Source organism: Capsicum annuum, chromosome 10, assembly GCF_002878395.1.
Source record: "Capsicum annuum cultivar UCD-10X-F1 chromosome 10, UCD10Xv1.1, whole genome shotgun sequence".
NCBI classification, from domain to species: Eukaryota; Viridiplantae; Streptophyta; class Magnoliopsida; order Solanales; family Solanaceae; genus Capsicum; species Capsicum annuum.
In genome coordinates, this window is record NC_061120.1 from 101,882,850 (window position 1) to 101,910,528 (window position 27,679).

A 27,679-nucleotide genomic window follows, 5' to 3' on the forward strand; every position below is an offset into this window, starting at 1 on the left:
CACACGAAAGGAACATCCTTTTGATCTGATCAACGGCGCTGCAATAGAAGAAAACCCTTCGACAAACCGCTGGTGGTAACCTACTAACTCGATGAGACTGTGAACCTCGAAAGGAGTGGGCCTAGCCTAATCACGAACTGCCTCAATCTTCGTCGAGTAAACCATAATCTCAACCTTGGACACTATGTGCCCCAAGAACCTGGACACAATGTGCCCCAATAATGCTACAAACTCGAGCCAGAACTCACACTTAGCGAAGTTGGCATACAACCGCTGATCCCGCAAGGTCTAGAGCATAATCCTCAAATGTTGCTCATGCTCCTCCATACTCTTCGAGTGGACTAGGATGTCATCGATGGAGCTATCACGATGGAGTACAAATAAGGCCTGAACACATGGTTCATCAAGTCCATCAGTGCTGCTATGCTGCTGGGGCATTGGTCAAACCAAGAGACATGATCAAGCACTCGTAATGACCGTAACGAGTCCTAAAAGATAGTCTTAGGTATGTCTACTATCCTGATCCGTAAGTGATGGTAGCCAGATCTCAGGTTAATCTTAGAAAACGCGGCTGCACCCTGAAGCTGGTCGAACAGATCATCAATACACGACATCAGTTACTTATTTTTAATAGTCACCTTATTCAGATGCCTATACACATATGTATAGAATCATTCTTCTTCACAAATAGAACAAGAGAACTCCACGTAGAAATACTAGGCCGAATAAACCCCTTACTCACAAGATCCTGGAGCTGTTCCTTCAACTCTTCAACTTAGGTGGAGCAATGCGGTACAGTGGTATAGAAATGGGCCGAGTGCCTGACTCAACATCAATACCGCACTTGGTCGGAGGACCAGACAATCAGTTGAAAATACATTAGAAAACTCATGAACCACATGTACTGACTCAAGTGTCGGAGTGTCAATGCTAGTATCATGAACATAAACAAGATAAGCCAAATACCCCTTCGCCACTAACTTCCTCGCCTGAATGAACGATATGATCCCTCTCAGTACATGATATCAACACCCTTACACACAAGCTGAGGGATACCAAAATAGCCAACATAACAGTCTTGGCAAAACAATCCAAGCCCGCATGATAGGGAGACAATCCATCCATGCCTAGAATCACGTCGAAAGGCAGGGTGACATCTCTAATTCTCCATTACCCTTCCATAACTCCACATTTATCAACTATCAACCCTCTCCAAAATGCTTGTACCTCCATCCCAAAACGCCAAAGCCATTTGCCTAACAAAACTTTGTTAAAAATCGCCAAATCTTTAATTCGAGACCACCCTATTTTTTAGGAGATGTGACAAAATTGCATCGAACCAAGTGTAATTTCTTTGCTCCAATTGCGCCATCCTAAAAAAAATTTCTATGCAACTTCTCTAATATTTCTATGATCGAAAATAGAGTGAAACAAAGACATGAATTAAGTGGGAATACTTGATAAAGTGCTCTTAGTAAACACCTCTTTTTGTCCTTTGGACAAGTATTTTTATTGCCACCGTGCTAATCTCTTTTCAACCCCCCGAAGAACCAAATTCCACACCAAAAAATCCTTGTTTGAAGCCTCCAATGGTAATCTAAGATACGTAGTCAGAAAAGCCCCCACTCTTCAATTCAAAACATGAGCGAGCACCCCAATTCAACCACCTCCCCGACGGGAAAAATCTCAAACTTAGAGGTTGATGGTAAGGCCTGGCACACCTGGAATCAAGTAAGCACTTGACCTAAATGATCTAGTTAGTTCATATCTGCATCACAACAAACCAAAGTATCATCTGCAAACAATAACCGTGAAACCAACACTGTCCCAACACCTATAATCGCTGCATTAAAGCCCTTAAATAGCCTCCCATGATAGCTCTGTCCATCATCCCGCTCAAAGCTTCCATAACTAGAATGAACAAGCTCGGAGATAAAGGATCCCCTTGCCTTAGTCCCCTGGAACTCCTAAAAAACCCCAAATGGTTTGCCATTCACTAACACTGAATATCTCACAATAGAAAAGCAAAATCTAATCCATTTTCTTTATCTTCCCCTAAATTCCGTTTGAATCATGATGAAATATAAAAAACTTCAACTCACATGATCATAGGCCTTCTCAAGATCAAACTTGCACAACACTCCAGGCAATCCTTGCTTTTTTCTCGAACCAACCACTCCATTTGCCATTAGAGCTGCATCCAAAATTTGTCTACCCTTCACAAAAGTATTTTTCTAAGTAGATACTGGATTTTCCAACACCTTTTTAAGTCTTATTTAAAGCACCTTAGAGATGATATTATAAATGCTTTCCACTAGACTAATAGGTCTATAATCTCTCATGCACGAAGCACCCTCGTGTGTAGGGATAATGACAACAAACGAAGCATTCAAACCTTTTTCGAATTCGTTTCTCTCCCGAAACTCTACAATAGTATCCATCACATAAGCTTTGATCGTATTCTAACAGTGTTGGAAGAAAGCTGAAGAGGAACCATCTGGCCTTGGAGCTTTGTCAGCCGCACATCTCTCCACCGCCCGCTTCATCTTTTCCTTTTCGATTGCCCTCTTTTGCCACTCACACTCCTCCTTACCAATATGAGTAAAACGTAACCCTTAGCTTAGGCCTTCAGTATGTTCTGAGCTGTACAAACTAGCATACAACATGTACAAATATCATACCACAGATTTAATAGTCGTACATATTCAAGTAGAAACAACATATCCCATATATTATCCCGGTATCCATGTATATGCACATCACCTTACAAATGTAGTACCCTATTGTAAAGATATGGATCTTAGGCGTAATTCAACCTCAAAAGCTAGCTCATGAGAAGAAGATTGTCCAAGTCCATATAGGGAGACCAATTACCCATCCCTTTCTTATGTGGAACTCTTAACACTCCTCCGTAGGCCCGAGCCTCGTTAACTAAAGCGTGGACAATATAATATTGGAGCCCAACAACAAAGAACTGGGATGAGTTTGGCTCTGATACCATGTAAAGAAATAGATCTTGGGCCTAACTTAACCCAAAAACTAAGCTTATAATGGGAAGATTGCCCAAGTTCATATAAGGAAATCAATTGCCCATCAAAAAACCCTATTCTAATGTGGGACTCTTAACACCATCAAACCAATTCTAGCTTGGGAAGTATTTTCCATTGAGGTCAAAGTCTTAAGTTACCTCGGCTCGACTCAAGCATAACTAACTTTATCGTGTACTGAATCCCTTAAACAACTCCAATCTATTCAAAAAAAATTCTCAACCGATACAGAGTTGGGAAGACTATTGAATCATGTAATCTTAAATTAAAGATGTGATAATATGCCAAAATGCCCTTTGAAGATGTTGAAATTAAAGAGTTACTAAATATCAAACATGACATTCTTCTTCTAACAAACCAAAAGACGTCAGACAAATAAGTTATAACAGAATGAGTGCTACCTTCTAATTTCAAAGTAGTAATAATGCTGTGTATGAAATTAAAGGTTTCCCAGAAAACTTGATTTTTCAACAACTTGAATCTATTTTTCAATCGTGTTCTTTTTGTATATCGTAAGTAGAAAATAAGGGGATTAAACAAAATAAAGAACCGAGGAAACTCAAACTTCATAAGAACATAGAAATCGAGAAACTGCTCCAAATTTTCAGGGGTTCTGTAAGATTTTGTTGGGACATTGGTGGTAGGGTGGTGTAGAGTGGCTAAGTATGCGTGAAGAGGTTTTTTTTGATGGAAATCTGAAGACGCTTCACGCGCTGGCGCGTAAGATGGCAGTGAGAGTGTAGGGGCATATGAACCTCATATACGCCTGCTGGTGGTGTGTTTCTGCTGGTAGGGTCGTTGGAGGATGGATGAGCTAATTTTGTTAAAATTGACCCTTAGGTCTTAGCCGAAAACTGAGAATTGATATCCCAAACTCGTTATGCCTCTTTCCTTCTTTCTATCTTTCTCTCTCTATCTTTCTCTCTTTCTCTTTCTCTCTCTCTGGGTGGTCGAGCAAAAAAAATTAGAGGAGAAGAAAGAAGAATTGTCAAAGTAGAAACTCAAATCCTTATCTTGTAAAGAAATAAAATATTTAAGAATGAATTGCTTAATTATTCCCTCAAGCATATTGGGGTTTATATAGTTCTTAAAAGTAAACTAAAGCGGAAAGGGGAGCCATACCTAGTAATTTGTTTTTCTATTTGCTTATGTATCATGATTCTAAACCTTTCCTATATATACAAAGAAAGAGATCTTGCCATGTTAATGATTTCCTATTTCTCAACAATCTCTCTGGGTATCTCGTAAGCAGAAAATAAGGGGATTAAACAAAATAAAGAATTGAGGAAACTCAAACTTCATAAGAACATAGAAATCGAGAAACTGCTCGAAATTTTCAAGGGATCAGTAAGATTTTGTTAGGACATTGGTGGTAGGGTGGCGTAAAGTGGCTAAGTGTGCTTGAAGAGGTGTTATTTGATCGAAATCTGAAGAAGCTTCACGCATTGGCTTGTAAGATGGCAGCAAGAGTGTAGGGGCATGTGAACCTCACATACGCCTGCTGGTGGTGCGTTTCTGATGGTAGGATCGTTGGAGGATGGGTGAGCTAATTTTGTTGAAATTGACCTTTAGGTCTTAGCCAAAAACTGAGAATTGATAGCCCAACCTCGTTCTGCCTCTTTCCTTCTCTCTCTCTGGGTGGTTGAGCAAAAAAAGAATTAGAGGAGAAGAAAAAAGAATTGTCAAAGTAGGAGCTCAAATCCTTGTCTCTCTTTCTTTCTCAAAAAGAATTAGAGGAGAAGGAAGAAGAATTGTCAAAGTAGGAACTCAAATCCTTGTCTCTCGCTCTCTCTTTCCCTCTCCTTCTCCGTCCCCTTCCCCCCCTCTCTCTCTGGGTGGTTGGGCAAAAAAAGAATTAGAGAAGAAAGAAGAATTGTCAAAGTAGGAACTTGAGTCATTGGCTTTGATATCATGCAAAGAAATAAGAGATTTATATCATGCAAAGAAATAAGAGCTTTAAGAATAAATTGCTTGATTATTCCCTCAAGCATATTGGGGTTTATATAGTTCTTAAAAGTAAACTAAAACGGAAAGGGGAGCCATACCTAGTAATTCCTCTTTCTTATCATGATTCTAAACCTTTCCTATATATACAAGGAAAGAGCTCTTGCCATATTAATGATTTCCTATTTCTCAACAATCTCTCTGGGTCGCTAAGAACCTCCTTCTGGTCTGTTGAGCGAATGATCCTTTTGCTAGACGTTAGAAATCTGATAAAATGATTACAAAGTAGGATATTGATGTTGTTGACCTTTGTAGGTTTGGGTAACTGAGTCTTTAACTTTTTCAAGTTTGGAATTTTGAATCTGATGTGTCCAAACACATTACTATGATGTGATCTACAAAACATACGACACTTGGCATGTCATGAAATACATGCTTATTAGTTTCGACTTAGTTACGTTTTTTCTTTTCCTAGGCTGTCCTAGTTTATCCCAAGTCTGCTGATATTTTGGTTTTTTAGTTTCCATTGTAATATTGAATAACAAAGAAGTGGAAAGTTTAGTTTTGGGCGATTCCATGCGAATCAAATGTCATCCAGCTTCACACAAATTGCTGGATATGTTTTCTCACAAAAGGAGCGTCCTGATCAAATTTTGAACATTTTTTGCTCAAGAACAATGATATTACATCATGTTAGCAATGTTTCTCTCTATTTTTCTCATCTTTTGTATCCTTTGTTCACATTTTGAGATTTTTGTTTAAGATGCATTTTATGGACACTACGGTCTTCTATTGCAGCATCAACACCGTGATGGTCGTCTGGAGGAAGTGGTACTACGCCATCTTGGTTCTGAAGATGGAAGCACTGTAATCGCTAAAAATATCAGGTTATATATCCTTTAACTTTATTTTTTCATTACATGGTCTTATTCTTTGCTTTGGTGTACGATCATCTTTTGATTTGCTCTTCCATGTTACTGGTTTCCTCAGGCTCTCGGACTTCCTTAGGAATTTGGAAATTAGGTGAACAATCTCTCTTAGTAATTTCAAGGTATGTTCAAATCATCCTGTTTGCTTTTTCTCTATTGTCATGTTGGCATTTTTGCCCGACTTACGTTCTAATTAGACTAAATGGTCGATTACAACTAATAATCTGATGCGAGTCCATGTCGAATCCCACAAGGAGCATGTGTAGGTGTGAGTATGCGTAGTAACAAATATCTTCAATCGTAGTCAAATTCTAATATTTATATGGGTTTACAATTGAAATAAAACTAAGTTTGCAATTTAATTTAAATCAAACAAGTAAGGAACAAGAGTTCAAATCAAGTGATAAAAGATACTATGGTTGTAGCCCCTAGTTTGCTTTGGTTAGCGGAAATTCTTTATATTATCTAATTGTTGGTTTTTGACTATGGTTCAATTTTGATTTACCCATCTTCGAATAAATAATGGGTCTATACGCAATAAGTTCTTCCCAAAGATTTCAAGAAGAAGAAGAAGCTTCTTTATATTTCTTTATGTATTTACACCCATGAAAATGTTTTTTTTTGATCTGGTAAAATATTTCATTAATAATTAGTCCAACTTGGCCGTATACGAGAGGTATACCAAAAGAAAAGGAGAAACCTACAAAATATGGTTCTCTCCAAAAGACACCCAATCCTCTATATAAACAGAACTATGGGTCCACCAAAAGAAAATAAGGGGCAAGAGACTACTACTCAATTGAGCAAAGTTTATCTCCACCCCTTCGAAAGCTCTCCTATTTCTCTTCTTCCAAATGCCCCATATCAAAGCAAGAGGAGTAACATTCCAGCCTTGTGTCTTCTTCTCCTAGCTCCACTTTTATAGCTAAAAATCAACTCCATGGATCTTGACATTACCCAAGAACACCAAGCCAACTAAAGATAATCCCCCATAACCTCGTAGCTAATTTGCAGTGTAACAAAATGTGGTCCACGTTCTCACCTGCCTCCTTACAAGGGAACACCAAGTCATGCATACAACCTTTCATTTTCGAAGATTCTCTATTATCAAAATCAATCCTCCAGCTAACCAAACAACGAAGCACACCTTCCTTGGCACTTGAGGAATCCGGACCAAGGCATGTGGAAAACTGACATCTGCCCTAACCAGAAGCTTTTTAATTGAAAACAAATTCTTATTCCCCAACTCTCAATTCAAAGCTCCGGGTTTGTCAATCGGCTCACATTGCTTTTTAAGTAAATATAGCACTCCTTGAAGCTCGATCACCTCCTAATCCTGAAAATTCCTCCTAAGCCTCAAATCCCAAAAAGTCTTATCCTCTTATGTCCCTAACTTGCTGAATGAATGATTCCCTTTGGCAAGAGACCCTATACAACATTGCGAATTCATTCTTAAGCACCAAACTTCCACACTATTTTTTGCACCCCAAAACTAACTCTACTCCCATCACAACCTTAAAAGTAATGTTTTTTTCAAAGCATCCCACCTTTTTATTATATTCCTCTATTCACCACACCCAAAAGGCTTAGTGATCACTTTTGTTCTCCACTCCCCTTCCATTTTGCCATATTTACCATAACTAGCCCTCTCCATAAAGCTTCTCTCTTCACCCCAAATCTCCACAATCGTTTACCCAAAAGAGCTTTGTTAATAACATTCAAGTCCTTGACCCAAGCCCTCCCACGTTTAGGAGATGTCATGGTCTCCTTTTGAACTAAGTGAAACTTCTTTGTCTTATCCACTGCATCCTCCAATGGGAGGTGCATTGATCAAGGACATGCAATACGAAGGTATACTTGATAAAATGCCTTTAATAAGCACTTTCTTGCCTTTCTTGGAAAAATGTCTTTTCTGTAATTTGCTAACGTCTCTTCTTTACCCTCAGAATGACCAAACGCCAAGATCTTTGTTAGATGTAGAGGTATCCAAGGTAGTAGGGAGGATCCTTACCCTGCACAACTTGGGCAAACATGGCAATGTTATCCGTTGGACCAATAGGTACTATTTCACATTTTCTAAGGTTAATCTTAAGCCTTGACACCATCGGGAACCAAGTCAAGACTTTCCCAAGGAACTCCAATGGGATCCTATCTGCTTCAGAGTACACCAAAGTATCATTTGCACATAAGAGATGAGTAATCACTATGATACACACTAACCATAACATTGAACCCTTGATATATCCTCCTAAGATGTATTTATGAAATGAGTCCTAAGACTAAATAAGGGAAGACTATTACACAATCAATTCCTAATCAATAACATTTAATATAACATCATTCTACTCTTATAATTCAACTGTCAGCATCAATCAACATCCCCCCCTCTAAGTTATTAGTGCAAAGATGTCGCACATGCCGAATTTGCAAACAATGTATGAAAAGTGTTCGTTTGTTGAGGCCTTTGGTAAACATATTAGCCAATTGTTTCTCCGATGACACATGGAACAAACTCAATACACCACTTATAATTGTTTTTTGATGAAGTATTGATCAATTTCAACATGCTTTCTTCGATCGTGTTGGACTGAATTTTGAGCTCTACTGATTGCAGCCTTGTTGAATTTTGAGCTCTAGTGATTGCAGCCTTGTCATATTACAAGGGAAGTTTCCGCTTTTTAGACCATCTCAATTCCTCTAGTAGCTTTTGTAACCACACATGTTTACAAATACCCTAGGCCATAGCTCTATATTTTGCCTGTACTACACTTTGCTTCTTGCTTCTCCAGGTGACCAGGTTTCCTCATACTAGTGTATAATAATCGATGTAGATCTTCAGTCTAGCCTAATTAGTGTTTGTAAAGGCTTCTTTTTGGAGTTGACCATGTTTGGAGAACAATAAATATTTCCCGGGAACAAACTTCATATATCGCAAACTTTGAAAGACAACTTAAAGATAAGGATCTCGGGGATCATGCATGAACTGACTCACTAGGCTAACTGAATAGGCTAAGCAATGTCTGGTCTAGTGTGTGAGAGATACATGAGTCTTTCAACCAGCCTCTGATATCTCTCCTTATCAACTGACTCTCCAACTCCGCTCTATAATTTGTGGTTGCTTTCAATAGATGATTCTGTTGGTTTCTATTTACTTTGAGAAATAAAGATTCCCTCTTTTTGATCTAGCAACCTCAATTCCCAAGAAAAATTGAAGTGTTTCAAGATCCTTGATCTCAAATTCTTATGCCAGCAACTTCTTCAATCAGGTCATCTCTTGTTTTTACTATGTCATCAACATAAATTATGAAAAAATGAGCTTACCTTTTTGATGTCACCGGTCAAGAAATCTCAAGGTCATTTATAGTTTTTACTATGTCATCAACATAAAGGCGCTCGTGATGCACAAAAGGAAGAGAATTTCCTTTGGCATTTGGAGAATTATTTCAAGTGCAACAAAGTGAAGAGTGATAAGAACAAGATCAACACTGTTGTTCTGTACCTCTTGGAGGTGGACATGCTATGGTGGAAACAAAATGAGTTTGAGATGGATAAGGGATTTTTCACCATCAACACATTGGAGCAATTTTGAGCTGAGTTCAAGAGGGCTTTCTGTAATACCCCGTAGGTTTTCTTGCCTTGTTAAAGCTCAAGAATGAACCTATATGACCTTTAAAATGAGTAGAAAATGTTTTGGGATGAGTTTGGAAACTTTGGGGCAGTTTAGGATGTGAAATAGGACCATGCGCCACACGTTAAGGGGGTCGTGCTTTGGCTTTGCATCGCACGTACCATTGTAGGGGTCTACTGCCTTACTTGGGCCTTGCGCAGCAAGGGGTGCCACCACGCGATGGGTGTGCAAAACTCCCCTGTTTTGTCGACGGGACTTTATTTTTGAACGCTGTTTTAAGGGTATTTTGGTCCTTACAGTATGGAAAACCGTTGCCCACCATACTAAATGACCCCAAACCCCTACATGCGATTTTCGTCCCAAAAACCATATCCCATCCTTCCTCAAAACACAAAGAGAGAATTCAACTAGGGTTCAAGGTTCAAGGCTCAAGGCTCAAGGCTTAAATCCCAAGCGTTCTTGAAAACACATTCTGCCAAGAGGTATGTAGAACGGCCTTACTTATATTGGGTTTAGAAACATGTTTTCCTAACCTTTTAATTTTGTATAGAGTATGGATTTCAAACTTATTTTCAAGAGCATATCCTTAAAACTCTATTTATGCCAAGAATCATGAATTTAGCTAATGTCACGGGTTATTTTATAATTGACGAAAAGGTTGAGTTTTGAATTTTTGTATGTTAAATTGTTCATTGCGTACGTATTTGGATTTGGGGAGTATTACTTGTTTATAAAATGGCTTTTGTTTTCCAATGTAAATGTGAGTGAGATGATTACACTTTAAAGTTACAGAGAATATCTTGAATAATAGATGTTTGGCCTAAACCCTTACACCAATTTTGAAAGAGAATTCTTATTTGATTTTTAAATTATCTTTCGGTCTATAATGTATATTTAAGGGGATGTGCCTTGGTGTATGTTATTTGCTGATGATTTTGTTCTGATTGACGAGACTCGGGAAAGAGTTAATGATAAGTTGGAGGTTTGGAATAGACCCTTGAGTCTAAATGGTTTAGGTTGAACAGGACCAAGAGGGAATGCTTGGAATATAAGTTTAGTCATTTGTCGCATGAGGCTGACGTGGTAGTTAAGATGGATTCTCAGGTCATTCATAAGAGGGAGAGTTACAAGTATCTTGGGTCTATGATTCAGGAGAGTGATGAGATTGATAAGGATGTCACGCACCGTATTGGTGCAGGGTGGTTGAAGTGGAGGCTCGCTTCGGGATTCTTGTGTGATAAGAAGGTGCCTCCTAAGCTTAAAGGTAAGTTCTACAGAGTGGCAGTCCGACTGGCTATGTTGTATGGAGTGGAGTGTTGGTCAATTAAGAACTCTCAGATGCAAAAGTTGAAGGTGGCGGAGATGAGGATATTGCTATGGATGTATGGACATATCATGAAAGATAGGGTTAAAAATGAGATTCTTCGGGAGAAAGTGGGAGTGGCTTCGGTGGAGGACAAGATGCGGGAAGTGAGGGTGTGATGGTTCGGGCATGTGATGAGGTGCTCAAATGCTCCAGTACGAAGGTGTGGGAGGTAGGTTATGGATGATTTTAGGCGGGGTAGAGGTAGGCCGAAGAAGTATTGGAGAGAGGTGATTAATCATGATATGGAGCAATTACAGCTTACGGACATGACCCTTGATAGGAAGGTGTGGAGGACTCGGATTAGGGTAGAAGGTTAGTGGGTAGGAGTTCAGTCATTATAGTAGGGAAGAATGCTTTGTTATGATTTTAGATAAATAGTTTACATTAGTACCTTGTGGGTGTTATTTTCTTTAGTATCTAGCAGTGTGTTATCCCATATTGTTGTGTGCTTGTGTTTTTGTTTGTTAGACTGTTATATGTGCTGAGCCGGGGGTCTATTGAAAACAACTTCTCTACTTCATCTGAGGTAATGGTATGGACTGCACCCTCCCCAGAACCCACTTTGTGGGAATATACCGGGTATGTTGTTGTTATTGTTGGTCAATGATGTATATTTGAAAAGGGCTAAAGAAAAGAAAAGAGAGGGTTTATATGACATGCAAGTCTTGGTATGACGATACCAAATAAGAGAATGTCCTTAAGAGTAAGAAATGATTTTTGAGAATGAATGTTGTTTCAAAGAGACTAAAATATAGGCTTAAAGAGAGTTGGTTAACCGAGAAGGCATGAGTTCGAAAGGCTCGTTGCTCAAAATTATGTTTTGTTGACGTAGGATTGTTTGTCCTGAAATATGGGTAATCATGGTATACTTGCCTCGTGCTTTGGTATCCTATAAAAGAGAGACTTCATTCCATTTGGCAAACTTGGGGGCTTGGCCGACAAGTTAAAGTCGGACCCACATAGCCCGTGGTGTTTATAGAGATGTCGGGTATACCATCTAGCTCAGGACTAAAGAAAAAGAGTTGATTCTATGTTTTAAGTTGTTATTTAAAGTCTTTATTTGTATCCCTGTGATTCGACTTCTATCCTCATGATTATTTGTATAAATTATATCTTGTCTTTGGTTGATCTACATGTCGATACATTTCACGTATTGACCGTCCTTGGACGGCTACATCGTTTCATGATGTAGGTTCGAAAGCTCTCTCTCGTGGGTCGGTGCAACATTAGGATCATTAGGACAACATCAGAGTTGGTGAGCCCTCCATCTTTCGGAAGGCAGTTTATTTTAGAGACTGTGTACTTTTCAGTTGAAGGTATCACTGGGGCCTTGTCCCGGCTTAGACAGTTTTTCTTATGTTAGAGGCTTCGTAGACTTGTTTAATTGGACTATTTTATGTCATATGTTCAGAGTTTTGAATTGCCGGTTGTGTTTAAATTGAACATCTTTTGGGTCTATTTTTTCGCAAATTTGAGAGTAATTATGCTTACGATGAAATGCTAATGGGTCTTCTCGTGCCTCTATTGGTCCGGGATGCCCGTCAAGGCCAGGGCATGGGCTTAGGCCGTGACACTTTCTTTCACAACAATGTCCTCTATGAGGCGAAGCACAACTTTCGGTCTTTTAATCAGACGTGTAGTATATGGGTATATGTGAAAGAATTTACCTCTCATGCTTCAGATTCCCAACCTCATAGATGAAGACATGTTCCACTTCATGGATGGGCTACAAAATTAGGCTAGGATGGAGTTGGAATGCCGACAAGTTGGTACTATTGGTGAAGCCATTTTACAGGTCGAAGCTTTGACAGACTTTAGGCATGATAAGCATGAAAAAGACAATGAGTAGTCATGCCATAGGTGGGGGGAGATCATGGCAAAAGCAAGGAGCAGCAAGCACATCTCCATCCCCAAAATCATAACACAAAAAAATCTGAGAGAAAGAAGTTTGGGCACCAAAATTATGCAGAACGAAAGGCGGAGACTATAAAGGAAAATGGTTGTTATATATGCGATGGGCCACATGGCTATGAAGGTGCCCTAAACTAAAGTCCATTGGCGCCATATTACGTGAACGAAAGGAAAACAATGCACAAGAACAAGGCAAGGTTCAAGCACTACACTATTGGGCATGATCGAGTTATGCGGAGCTATCGCAAAACAATCAGAGAAGCCACACCATCAATGGACGACCCGCTTGCACTATGGTCGACTCAGGTGCGGAAGTGAACATCATAGCCAGGGAAACAAAAACAAAGTTGGGCTTGACTTTTTGTCTAAGCTATAGTCATCTCAAGACAGTCAATGTACCAGTAACGCCAATAACGCCCGTATCGCCCGTATGTGGAATTGCTAATGGAGTGAGCATCATGTTGGGCTAGTGGCAAGGTAAAAACCAATTTCACTGTCGCTCCTGCAGACATCTTTGACATAATTCTTGGGCTAGAGTTTTTCCAAAATTACCATATTATGATCAATCCCTACCTCTAACAACTCTTAGTGATGGAGCAAGAAGAATCTTGTATGGTGCCATGTTTAAAGTGTCAAAAATGGAAGGACAAACACAAGTACCGGCCATGCATCTTGTGAAAGGCCTTAAGAAGGGGGAGTCGACGTTCACTAAAAAGAAGAATCGCCGGAGGATGCCACATGGGAACAATATAACGACTTGTGGCAATACAAAGATAAAAGACAAAAGTTCATACAGTAGCAATGCACCGCGGTCGTCGCTACATTAGGTGGGGGAGAATGTGATGACCCACCACGTCGTCATACCACGTAAGCGTCACATGGCTAAAAGTTGTCCATGTAGAGGCCATACATAAGAGGAAGACTTTCCCTTAGTGGAATATTCTAGAGAATTAGGGAGATTTCCCCTGGAAAATCTTAGAATCTCTTGGATTAACATGGAAAGTCCTTAGATCTTTCTAGGTATGTAGAGAATTCTAGCGAAGGGACTTATTAGCAAATATGTAGGGACTTTTTAATTTACACATTAGGCCCTTATTGAGCAGTATAGATAGAGGGACACTCATTTGTAATAGGATCAAGCAAAACTTTACCAATTCTTGAGCAATATTCAAGGTTCCTTTAGAAGTTCTCTCGTCTCTTTCTTCAATTTAACATTTCCTTAGTGATCTAGCTTTAAAAAGGTTTACTTGAGCTGGCAAGAGCGTGAAAGATTCGTGAGCAAGTTGTCAAGTGCTGCAGGAGGTACTTGGTTGAAGTCTAAGTCCGTGACATGAGAGTCTATCAGAAACAACCTTTATTCCACCCAAGGTAGAGGTAAAGTTTGCGCATACTCTACCCCCCACAACCAAACCCAGCTTGTGGGATTACACTGGTATGTTGTTGTTGTGGTGCACCTATGGTGAACAGAAGAATAGGTGCACCATAAAACCCCTAGTTGAACAGAATAACCTCATAGAAAGATTTAACAAATAGCCTCAGTGAAATGAGTGAAGGTCACATGGAAATAACAAAAAAATGCTTTCCTCCCAAAAAGCTCTTTGTACCCCCGCCCCTCCATCCATCTTTAACCACACTCCCCGCCCGTCTACTTTGTCTTTCTTCCTCTTCGTCATTTCCATCTTTTCCCTCTTTTTTTTTTAATTTTTATGTACAAAACCTAAAGCTTTACCATCTTTCATTTTTCTTCCAATATTTATTTCACATCACAGAATACTCATTAAGCCTTCCCGTCACCCTTCATCACCCTACACCTATCTTCCATTTCCATTTGATAAAATGATTAGCTCATTTGCTATTTTAGTATCCTACTGGTTTTAAGTTAAATCTTTTGAAATATTTAAAAGATTATATGGTTCCTTATTTCTTTCTTTTTCCCTTTACATCATCGTCCAATTATAGGTCGCCACCATTTATACAGCTTCGTTCTTAGTTCATGTAGATGGGCTCTACTTTTTATTCATTCGTGGCGATGGAGAGCCTATAAGTTCTCATTGTATTTAATTAGATTTTTCTGATGTTAAAATATATAACGGAGGGGGAAGAGGAGAGAGACATGTTTTTCTTTGGGTCCTTTTAGGAGTCAAAAGATGATAAGAAAATGCCTACAACAACAACAAACCCAGTATATTCCCACCTAGTGGGGTCTGGGGAGGATAGAATGTACGCAGTCCATACCACTACCTCTAAAGAAATAGAGAGGCTGTTTTCGATAGACCCCCGGCTCAAGACACAGGACAACAACAACAACAAACCCAGTGTATTCCCACCTAGTGGGGTCTGGGGGGGGGGGGTAAGATGTACGCAGTCCATACCTCTACCTCTGAAGAAGTAGAAAAGCTGTTTTCGATAGACCCCCGGCTCAAGGCACGAGATACCACACAAACACATAGTAAAGCACAGCACAAGATTACATAACATAAATACGGCACCCATAAGTAATATAAAATAGAGGAAAGCACACAGCTTCGTAATAAAACATGGAACACGGACTCATAACAGGAATAAAACCCCCACCAAGTAATTCCCTACACTAGCGACTCAAACTGGCCCTAGTCCTCTGCCCTAATTCGCGTCCTTCAGACCTTCCTATCTAGGGTCATGTCCTCGGTGAGCTGTAACTGCTCCATGTCCCGCCTAATCACCTCACCCCAATACTTCTTCGGCCTACCCCTACCCCGCCTAAAACCATCCAACGCTAGCCTCTTACACCTACGGACCGGGGCATCCATGCCCCTCCCCTTCACGTGTCCGAACCATCTCAATCGGGCTTCCCGCATCTTGCACTCCACTGGAGTTACACCAACCTTCTCCCGGATAGTCTCGTTCCGAACTCTATCTCCTCTAGTCAGCCCACACATCCAGCGCAACATCCGCATTTCTGCCACCCTCATTTTTTGGATGTGGGAGTTCTTAACTGGCCAACACTCCGCTCCATACAACATGGCCGGATGGACTACCGCCCTGTAGAATTTGCCTTTAAGCTTGGGCGGCACCTTCTTATCACACAGCACCCCCGATGCGAGCTTCCACTTCATCCATCCCGCCCCAATACGGTGCGAGACATCCTCGTCAATCTCACCGTTACTCTGGATCACGGACCCGAGATACTTGAAACTCTCCCTCTTACATACCTCCTGTGATTCCAGCTTCACTACTACCTCATTCTCCCGCCTCACGTCATTAAACTTGCATTCCACATACTCTGTCTTGCTTCTGCTCACCCTGAACCCTTTAGACTCAAGGGTTTGCCTCCACACCTCTAATTTGTCACTCACACCCCCTCGCGTCTCATCTATCAGAACTACATCATCTGCAAAAAGCATACACCACGGCACCTCCCCTTGAATATGCCGCGTCAACACATCCATTACCAACGCAAACAAAAAGGGACTAAGAGTAGATCCCTGATGCAACCCTGTCAGGACAGGGAAATGCTCTGAGTCTCCTCCCGCCGTCCTCACCTTAGTTTTCGCTCCATCATACATATCCTTAATTGCTCTGATATATGCCAGCGGTACTCCACTCACCTCCAAGCATCTCCAAAACACCTCCCTGGGGACTTTGTCGTAGGCCTTCTCCAGGTCGATAAACACCATGTGCAGGTCCTTCTTCCTTTCCTTATACTGTTCCACTAACCTCCGTACCAGGTGAATTGCCTCTGTCGTTGAGCGGCCAGGCATAAATCCAAACTGGTTTTCTGAAATAGACACTATCCGTCTCAGCCTCACCTCGACCACTCTCTCCCAGATCTTCATAGAGTGACTCAATAACTTAATCCCCCTATAGTTATTGCAACTCTGGATGTCCCTCTTATTCTTATAGAGAGGGATCATGGTACTCCACCTCCAAGCCTCGGGCATCTTTGCCGTCTTGAAGATTTCATTAAACAATCCAGTCAACCACCTTACACCAGCCTCTCCAACGAACTTCCAAAACTCCACCGGTATCTTATCCGGCCCCGTCGCCCTATCCCTTCGCATTTTGCGAACAGCCTGTCTAACCTCTTCTACCTTAAAACGTCTACAATAGCTAAAATCCCGACACTCCTCTGAGTGCTCCAGTTCCCCTAACACAATAGCTCTATCCCCGTCGTCATTCAAGAGCCTATGAAAGTACAACTGCTATTTATTCTTAATGTGGCCGTCCTCCACCAACACTCTACCGTCCTCCCCCTTAATGCACCTCACCTGATCGAGGTCACGACCCTTCCTCTCCCTAGCCTTAGCGAGTCTAAACAACTTTTTCTCCCCTCCTTTCCCTTGTAACCCTGCATACAAGCTCTCAAAGGCGGCCGTCTTAGTTGCCGTGATTGCTGACTTAGCCTCCTTCCTCGCTAGCTTGTACTCTTTCCTGTTTACCCGCTTCTCCTCTTCGTCCTTACTCTCCACCAACTTGGCATACGCCCCTTTCTTGGTCCCCACTTTCTTCTCCACCTCTTCATTCCACCACCAATCCCCCCGATGGTGCCCGGCCCGGCCCCTAGAAACACCCAACACCTCACTTGCATTCTCCCTGATGCACCTAGCCGCCCTATCCCACATACTATCCACGTCTCCCCTACACTCCCACACCTCCATTCCCGCCAACTTCTCCCCTATCTCCCACGCATTCACTGGCTTCAGGCCACCCCACTTAATTCTAGGTCTACACTCCCTACTCCTCCTCTTTCTATTCTTCTTTATACCCAAATCCATAACCAAGAGCCTATGTTGGGTCGAAAGATTCTCACTCGGGATGACCTTACAGTCCTTACACAACGCCCTATCCCCTTTCCTAAGCAACAAAAAGTCAATCTGGGTCCTGGCTATCGCGCTTCGAAAGGTGATCAGGTGCTCGTCCTTCTTCAGGAAGCCCGAGTTCACCACCACAGCCCAAAGGACCTTGCAAACTCCAATAGGGTAGCCCCCTCTTCATTTCTCTCCCCAAAACCAAAACCACCATGCACATCCCCAAAGCCTCTCGGTAGCGCCTCGATGTGCCCGTTGAAATCTCCTGCTACAACAATCTTCTCCGAGCTAGGCACGCCTCTCACCACCTCCTCCAAAGCCTCCCAAAACCGCATCTTCTCCTCCCCCTTCGATCCCACTTGCGGCGCATAGGTACTACACACGTTCAGGGTAAACCCCCGAATGACCAACTTAATAATCATCAACCTATCGTTGATCCTCTTTACCTCTACTACCTGACCTCTAAGCTCTTCATCTACTAAGATGCCAACTCCATTCCTACGCCTCTCGCTCCCAGAGTACCACAGCTTGTAACCATCCACATCCCTAGCCTTAGACCCTACCCACTTGGTCTCATTGAACACGCGCAATGTTGATCCTCCTCTTCCTAAGGGTCTTCACCAGCTCTATGGACTTACCCTGAAGGGTTCCTATATTCCAAGACCCAACCCTCAGCCTACCGTCACTATCCGCACGCCCTCCACTACCCCCCCCGCGGCCAAACCTTGGCCTCCCTCCCACTCCCGCCCTTTCCTCATCCCTCGCCCCCACCACGGCCCCACGCCCCAACCCCCTCGGACATGACCCTATCCTCCCATTACCGCCCACAGCCACAACTACACGAAAAGTATAAGAGAATATAAAGATAATATAAAGATATAAAGATATAAACGATGGTACTAGCAAAGCAGCAGCAAGTAATACAAGGCTCACACAAATCCACAACAGACAATAGACAACAGACAATGTCCACAAATCCCACGCAAGTCAAGGTACAGGGCTACTACTAGCATAATACGAAGAATGAAAGAATACAGAATGAAGAATGAAATAACAAAGGTTAGAAGTCACCGGATTTCGCTTGTAGACCAAGCCGGCAACCAAGCCCAGCGTCGACCTGCTGTCGGGGGGTTCCGCTGCTGAGATGGAGCTGCGGCTGCTGGCGACCGAGCGGCGGGTGCAGACGGAGCTGCGGCTGAAGACCGAGCTTCGGCTGTTGGGCTATTGTACCGGCGCCGGAAGGGGGGAGGGGGGGGGGGGGGGGGGGGGGGGGTATGGACAGAAAAGGGTGGGGGGGATGGCTTGGAATCGGCGTTCGGCGACGGGGGTCGGCTCCGGTGACCGGAGGTCGGGTCGGGTCGGCGCCGAAGGTCGGCGACGGCGACGGGGCCGGGGACCGGGGCGAGAGAGAGAGAGAGGGTAGGGAGAGAGAGAGGGTAGGGAGAGAGAGGAAGCCGTTCGGCCAGCGACGGCGGTCGACGCCGGGGACCGGTGGTCGGGGCCAGAGGTCGGGTCGGGTCGGCGCCGACGGTCGGCGACGGCGCCGAAGGCCGTGGACCGGGGCGAGGCGTGAGAAAGAGAGGGGGTAGGGAGAGAGAGAGAGAGCCGTTAGAGAGCTGTCACAAAAGGAACAGATCCTCCGAGAACTACACAAGATCATAAGGCAATAATCGATTCCGCCAATCAATATGTGACACTTAGCACAATCCATTTGTGTTTTAGCAGTTCATAAGTTCTGTCGGCTCAAGACACAGGACAATATACAAAAATATTCAAAGCATGAAACATGATAAAACTAACATAGATACAACATCCCAAAAGTAATGTACAATAAGAAACAAAAAACACCAAAACCCTCCTAACTACGGACCACGATTCATCCACTCTCCTTATCTCTCTATCCTAGTGTTTTTCCTCTAAACCTTTCTATCCAGGGTCATGCCCTCAGTGAGACGTAACTGCTCTATGTCACGTCTATTCACTTCTCTCCAGTATTTCTTCGGTCTACCCCTACCTCGCTTGAAACCATCTAACGCTAGTCTCTCACACCTACGAACTTACGAACTGAGGCATCTGTGCCCCTCCTTATCACATGACCAAACCATCTCAACCTCTCTTCCCGCATTTTTTCCTCCACCGATACCACTCCCACCTTCTCCCGAATAATCTCATTCCTAACCCTGTCAGCCCTTGTAAGACCACACATCCAACGCAACATTCTCATTTCCGCCACCTTCAACTTTTGGATGTGGGAAGTCTTAATTGGCCAATACTCCGCTCCGTACAACATAGCCGGTCGGACTGCAACTCTATAGAATTTGCCTTTAAGCTTAGGAGGCATCTTATTATCGCATAAAATCCCCGATGCGAGCCTCCATTTCATCCAACCTGCCCCAATACGGTGCGAGACATCCTCATCTATCTCTCTATTTCCCTGGATCGTAGACCCAAGATACTGAAAACTATCCCTCTTGCAAACTGCTTGAGAGTCTAACTTCACCACCACCTCCTCTTCTTGCCTCGAGTCACTAAACTTGCACTCTAATTACTCTGTCTTGGTCCTACTCAATCTGAAACCTTTAGACTCCAGAGTTTGTCTCCAAACCTCCAACTTATCATTAACACCTTGCAGCGACTCATCAATCAAAACTACATCATCCGCAAAAAGCATACACCAAGGCACCTCGCCTTGTAAACTCCGCGTCAGCACATCCATCACCATAGCAAATAAGAACGGACTAAGAGCTGATCCCTGATGCAACCCTGTCAAGATCGGTAAGTGCTCAAAATCTCCTTTCACCGTCCTTACTCAAGTCTTTGCCCCCTCATACATATCCTTAATCGCTCTAATGTACGCCACAGGAACCCCCCTCGCCTCCAAGCATCTCCAAAGAACCTCCCTAGGGACCTTGTCATACGACTTTTCCAAGTCAATAAACACCATGTGAAGATCTCTCTTCCTCTCTCTATACTGCTCTACCAGTCTCCGCACAAGGTGAATTGCCTCAGTCGTCAAGCGACCAGGCATAAATCCAAATTGATTTTCCTAAATAGACACAATATTTCTCAACCTTCGCTCCACCACCCTCTCCCAAATCTTCATCGTGTGACTCAACAACTTAATACCCCAGTAGTTGTTGCAACTCTGAATGTCACCCTTATTCTTATATAGAGGGATTATCGTGCTCCATCTCCACGCCTCAGGCATCTTCGCGGAATTGAAAATGTTGTTAAACAGGTTGGTCAGCCACCTTAACCCAGCCACGCTAGAAAACTTCCAAAAATCCACCGGAATCTTGTCGGGCCCCTTCGCCCTGCCCCTTCTCATCTTGCGAATAGCCTCGCTGACCTCCTATACTTTAAAATGCTGACAATAGTCGAAATCGCGACACTCCCCGGTATGCTCCAACTCCCCTAGCACAACACCTCTGTCCCCCTCGTCATTCAAGAGCTTATGAAAATACGACTGCCATCTTTTCTTAATGAGGGCGTCCTCCACCAATACTTTGCCATCTTCCCCCTTAATGCACTTTACTTGATCTAGATCCCGACCCTTCTGCTCCCTAGTCTTGGAAATCCTAAACCTCTTTTTCCCGCCTTTCTCCTCTAACCCCGTATACAAACTCTCAAAAGCTAACTTAGCCTCCTTCTAAGCTAACTTATACTCCTCCATACTAATCCGTTTCTCCTCTTCATCCCTACTCTCCAACAACTTAACATAAGCCGCCTTCTTTGTCTCCACCTTCTTAACATCTTCATTCCACCACCAATCTCCTCGATACCGGCCCGACCAGCCCCTCGAGACACCCAACACTTCTTTAGCAGATTCTTTGATGCATTCCGCAGCCCTATCCCACATACTATCCACGTCCCCGCTATCCTCCCAAACCCCTATCCCTTCTAACTTCGCCCCTATCTCCAGGGCACTAGCTGGAGTCAGTCCACCCCACCTAACTCTAGGACGGCCCTCCCCACCCCGTCTCTTCTTGCCCTTCTTGATACCCAAGTCCATCACTAGAAGTCTATGCTGGGTCGCAAGATTCTCACTCGGGATAACCTTACAATCCTTACACATTGCTCTATCCCCCTTCCTAAGCAGCAAAAAGTCAATTTGAGTCTTGGCTAGCCTACTACGAAAAGTAACCAGATGCTCCTCCTTCTTCGGAAAGCTGGAATTCACTACCACTAACCCAAAGGCCCTCGCAAAATCTAAAAGAGCAGCTCCTTCAACATTCCTATCCCCGAACTCGAAACCTCCATGCACATCATCATAACCCATCGGCAGAGACCCGATGTGCCCATTAAAACCCCCTCCTATGAAAATCATTTCAAAACTAGGCACGCCTCTTACCACTTCGTCCAAAACCTCCTAAAATTTCTTCTTCTCCTCCTCGTCCAGGCCCTTCTGTGGCGCGTACGCACTACAGATGTTCACAGAAGACCCCCCAACAATTGACTTGATAAACATCACCCTATCACTAACCCTTTTAACCTCCACTACCTGCCCCCTAAGCTCTTCGTCCACTAAGATACCTACGTCATTCCTACGCCTCTCACTACCCGAGTACCACAACTTGTACCCATCAACATTCCTAGCTTTAGAACCTACCCACTTGGTCTCCTGGACACACTTAATATTGATTCTTCTCTTCCTAAGAATGTTTACCAGTTCTATCGACTTACCCTGAAGGGTCCCTATGTTCCACGACGTTACCCTCAACCTATCATCCTTCTTATCCCCTTCTTTAAAACCTCGTACTCCGAATCTCCAACCTAACCCACCTCTAAACCCCGACCCCACCCCCAACCCCCTAGGACATGACCCTACTGCACTATTAGCTACCCAAGCCACCACTCACGGAAAGAACAGAGAAGGCTAAAAACTGCAATAACTATAAAAGGCAAACGCAAAGCACACTGCAACAAAAATTTCAAGAACAGATGCTAGAAATAATCAATAAAGATAACCAGACAGCCTAGAAATACTAGGCAGCCCGTAGCAAAATAACCAACACAAAATTTAAACAGTGGAGACAATATAAAAAGGCGCGATACAAGATAGTGCATTAAAATAAAATTTCTAGGTTAGAAGTCTCCGGGATACATAGATCAAGTATTCAGCTCCTTCTTCCTGCGCTGAAATTCGGCAAATTGGGGTAGATTGGTCGCCGGCATAACGTCACCGGAAAGTCGCCGGGTCAGATTTGGTCTTTTTTTTTGAATATTATTTTTTGATTGGCTTCAATTCTATCCCGTCGCCGGAGTGGAAACGGTAACCCACAGTCCGGCGAGAGAGTGAACCAGCTTTAGGGAAGGAGGGAGGGGGAGAGAGGGAGAGAGAGAGGGAGAGACGAAGGGAGAGGGAGATGGTATCGTACTTACCTGTCGCCGGCGATGTTCTTACTCCGGCGTCTGCTTCACCGGAGAGAGAGAAAGACGTTAGCCAGAGTAAGAGAGAAAAACCTTAGGTAGAGAGAGAGACTTATTTAATCTCAAAAAAAATTTCAGGATGGAAAAATGAAGATTGATGGCACTGATGGTTGGTTTAGACAACAAAAAAGAAGAAATTAAATGTGTCTTTGTTTGATGGGTGGTTTTGAATTAAATATGAAATAATTGTCTTCATTTTTTAAAATTATTTTAATGACACATGTATTGTGTCTACTTTACATCTGTCAAATTGGAAAAAGATTGAAATGCTGATAATTTACGTGCTAAGGAGAAGTGAAGACCACACATTATTCGATGTCAGCAATATGTTTTATAGGCACACTTTTGTTTGGGTTGGAGTGTTCAACAGGTACCGGCCTTAATTGAGGTATCAAAATGAAAATTGGAGCTAACTTTGAGGGGTTGTCTGTGCATTTGGCCATTAAATAATCATGATCCATGCATTTACTGACGAATAATTAACAGCCCATCAACTTGCAAACCATTTGGATCTACAATCAGAGCGGGAAAATGAGCTACTTATGCTAGAAATTATGGTAGGCGATGCGAACTCTGATGAAATCCTTCGAAGTTGTTGAAGAACTTCTAAAAGTAGCTAATGAAACTTTCCTAACCTTTCCAGCTGTACGAAGCTACTCCAAATACCGTAATTTAGACTATGTATACATCACAATGAAATTACACACTGTTTCCAACTTTGCCCCTCTGAAATATACTACAGGCAGTCTCACTTTTCCCTGAACTTTTGCACAGTGATTTGTTTTTTCAGTAAAGATGGAAGTGTGTCTGGTTGCACTTTGGAAGTGCTGTCGCACTTTTGCTCCATTCCTTTTATTCTTGTTCTGCTTCAGAAGTGGGGTTGTTCTAGTAAAAGTGCCTTTGTATTTTGCCCGACTGCCCAAATCCATTTTTCATCTAAAGACCTCTTCCTTGATGATGCTCTTGGCCATTTTCTTAATCTTTTCGGCTCTTTTGGTTACTTTCTTATCTTCAAAGATGTCATATTGTAGGAAGAGACATAATGACGGACCAGCGGGTAAAAGAAGGCACACAAGAGAAAACTATGAACCAACGGGCAACAAAAGACTCGTATAGTACAGGGGTAGGGTTTCGAGGTCATAAATGCATGATGGGGCATGCGGGGTGTTCAACAGATATGGAGATTTTCCCTAGATTGGAATACTCACGTGATTTACCATGTGGAAACAGCAAGCAGTCAAAGACCCTCTTTTTAAATAAAGAGGCTGCCCTTAAAAAGAAATTGGGCCCAGATCTGTTGGCCCAAAGCTTTTCTAATTGGAATATTAAGAGGGCATGCTACAATGAGCCCAGAACCGACCCATTGGAGGAGGAATTAAAAGCTAACATTTTTACTTCTATTCTGGAATCACAACTTACAAGTTATGAAGTCAGTCCTTGCGATAAAGACATGGATACAGAGAGTGAAGAAATTAGAGAGAGAAGACCAACAAGCTGCAGTTAAGGAAGAAAATCAAATATTACTGATTAAAAATAGGAGAAAACAGGCATCAGATTCTTAGGCGGAAGGAAACATGCACATGCAGCCACGGAATCTCAACGCAACAATGGGTTGGGCAATTGAAGAACCAATCCCCCTAAATTCTGCGAAGGTGGTAGATGAGAGGGATGTGAAATTTGATGTGACAATAAGGGTTTACCAAATTATAATCAGAATGGCTAAGGAGTTTGGGTTGGTATTTCATGGATATGAGAAGGAATCTCTAGAGCTTTTCATGAAAATTGATAGCTAGCGACATGGAGTTTCAGTAACACAAGAACTTGGAACCCCAAAAAGAAAGGAATCAAAGAACTGAAGAGCCTTGAGAGGGTGAGCTGTTTTGTGAGCAATGGAACAAGCAGTAAAGGGGGGGTGTTTCATTAACCAAGATCAATGAAAGTCAACATTATATCATGGAATGTTAGGGGGTTGAATCAACAATAAAAAAGAATGTTGATTAAAAATTTAATTCACATGTGGAAGGATGATGTTTTATGTTTTCAAGAATCAAAAGTCGAAGGGGATATTAGTGCCATTATCAAAGAATTACGGCCTAATAGATGAGGCAAGTATGTACAATTGGAGGCTAGTGGGACTAGAGGGGGCATTATAATATTGTGGGATAACAGGGTATGGGAAGGGGAGTTTAGCAGTTTGGGTTCATATTCCATAACATGCAAGTTCTCTGGCAAGACTCAAGAACTCAATTGGCATTTGTCCAGTGTATATGGAGCAACCAGGGGTGGAATTTGATCTTTAGAAGATGCTTGAATGATTGAAAAATTGATAGGATAACAGAGTTCCTTAACACTCTAGAGCTATTTACAGGAATTACAACTTCGGAGGATAGCATCAAGTGGCAAGGAAATAATCAAGGAGAATTCTCTGTCAGATCAGCCTACAAAGAATTCAACCTGTTCAACAATCAGATTGGGTGTTGGGTGTTGGCCCTGGAAGATGATATGGAAAGTCAATTCCCTATAAAGTATCTTGTTTTACTTGGTTATTAGCTAGAGGAAAAGCACTCACACAGGACAATCTGTGCAAAAGGGGTCATCATCTATGTTCCAGATGTTTTTTATGTGGGGAGCAAGCTGAGACAATTAATCATTTATTTCTGCAGACAATTCTGGAGAATGTTCCTCAACTTTAGGGGGATTCTATGGACGATGCCAAGTAATATAGTTGATGTGCTAGCATGCTGGAACAAAAAAGGCAGTAATGCAATTCAGAAAATGAGATGGAAGATTATTCCAGCGTGCATTTGGTGGACAGTTTGGGAAGAGAGAAACCAAAGATGTTTTGAAAACAAAGCCAACCATCTCCAGAAGATTAAGATGAAATGCTTAGGGCTGTTCTTTTTTTGGTGTAAAGCAATAGGTTTAGAATATCAAGAAACAATCTTTGATGTATTAGAATCCTTGTGAGATGACAGAGGATCAAATGGTTTATACTTTTGTAACCGGTAATTAAGGGGTGCTACATTGTTTTTGTGTAGTCTTATATAAATATACAAATATGTTACCTTTTTAAAAAAAAAGAGTTGGCCACAATATATAGTCAAAAACTCCTGTAACTTTATCAGTGCAACGTAATGATTTTAACACATCATAGATCATCCGAAACTATTCGTATGATCTAGTTGGGTTCATTTTCCGAAGAGCTCTCCACGTGAACTTGAACCTGTCTTAGAGCAATTAACTGATGTTGACTCGAGAGAGATGGATCCTTGGGTCCTGTCATCATTTTGTACATGTAAATTCCATATGAACTTTGTTCTGGGTGTTGTAATGTTATGCTGCCTATGCATTCATTGTCTATCTAAAAGATCTGTAGTATGAAATGACTTTTAGCTATTAGAATCAACTCCCTTCTGTTGTCTTCCCCGACACACTCTAGATTTATCAGAACCCTAGGTGATGAATTATGATATAGCCTTCTGTTCATTATCTTGATCGCTTGATTAAACTCAATAGCTCTAGAAGGTTAGACCTAACAACGTTTTATATCATTGACATACTATTTTCAAAAATCAATGACCTAACAACGTTTTATATCATTGACATACTATTTTCAAAAATCATATCATTGTTTTGTTTGAATCTATTTCCTGGCAGGATTCTCCTGTCCTAATATGTTAGCCTTTAGGCTTTTCAACCTACCCATGGTAATTGATGGCTGGACTGGCGGGGTTCTTCCGTCTTGATCATGGTTGGCTTTCTTATTCTAGGAAAGTAGTAGTTGCAAAAAAGAAAAATAGTATGCAGTTCTAAAATGTTGGTCCTATTTGTTGTGGGTCACGAGTTTAACTTGTTTTGAATTTCTCTTTCTTTTATATAAGCCCATTTTTAAATTGTGTTCGCACTCACACGATTCCTGTGTCTTGATCATGTTTACCTTTAGGCTTTTTCGGAGTTACTTCCCCTGGTAGGTTGTGGCTGCCGAGTTTAAGATTGGCTTTAATTGTTTGTGAGCGGGTATACAAAGAAACATAAAAAGTTGACGAAGTGCCGATTACTGGTCCTGCTCATGTCCAGGGTGACATTTCTGAAGATGTCTTTTTTTTTTCCTCTTTGGTCACATGATACATTGTATATTTTATCTTGCGACATATTTTTCCTTTATTATTTTTTCCTTAAAAGCTTGTATTTAGATTATTTGATGAAGAGTTGCTCAGATTAAAGATATAGAAAAGGATGCTGTAACTTGGAATGATGTTGCGCCCTATATGAATTGAAAGGCGCGGTAGGGTGGATGGATGGGTGGTTTTTACAGAATCCTGAAATCAGATGATTGATTCAGTTAAATTTTCAAAAGATTACCTGCCATGGAGGTCTCTTTTTTTCTATTTCAGTGAAGTAATCTTACAAGTCCTTGCACTCTATTAATCAAAAGAGCAGTTGGAAGTTTGTTTTGGTAGAGGTGATGACCTTCTAAAAATGGCGCAGTATACTTTATTTATTATAGGCATGTGTACTAAATTTGTAGCGAAGTCTTAATATCATTAAGATGTCTACTTAAAAGATTGACATAGATGATAGTTTCACCAATTCCATCCATTCACCGCTATTGTTACCTCACCCTTGGATTTGTCAAT

At 42.0% G+C, this 27,679-nt stretch overlaps 1 protein-coding gene across 4 annotated transcripts in view; it reads left to right on the forward strand.

Moving 5' to 3' along the window:
* LOC107845630 (putative RING-type E3 ubiquitin transferase C3H69) overlaps positions 1 to 27,679 on the forward strand; it is a 54,005-nt gene that overhangs the window by 12,282 nt on the left and 14,044 nt on the right. The window contains exons 5-7 of one of the 4 annotated variants that reach the window (XM_016690057.2): positions 5,790 to 5,878; positions 5,982 to 6,042; positions 26,986 to 27,410. In XM_016690057.2, the coding sequence (XP_016545543.2) occupies positions 5,790 to 5,878; positions 5,982 to 6,018 (126 nt within the window). In that variant the 3' untranslated portion in view covers positions 6,019 to 6,042; positions 26,986 to 27,410. Of the gene's footprint in view, positions 1 to 5,789; positions 5,879 to 5,981; positions 6,043 to 12,106; positions 12,348 to 24,073; positions 27,411 to 27,679 lie in introns of those variants that run through there. The other 3 variants (XM_016690060.2, XM_016690058.2, XM_016690059.2) reach the window with 3 other exon arrangements.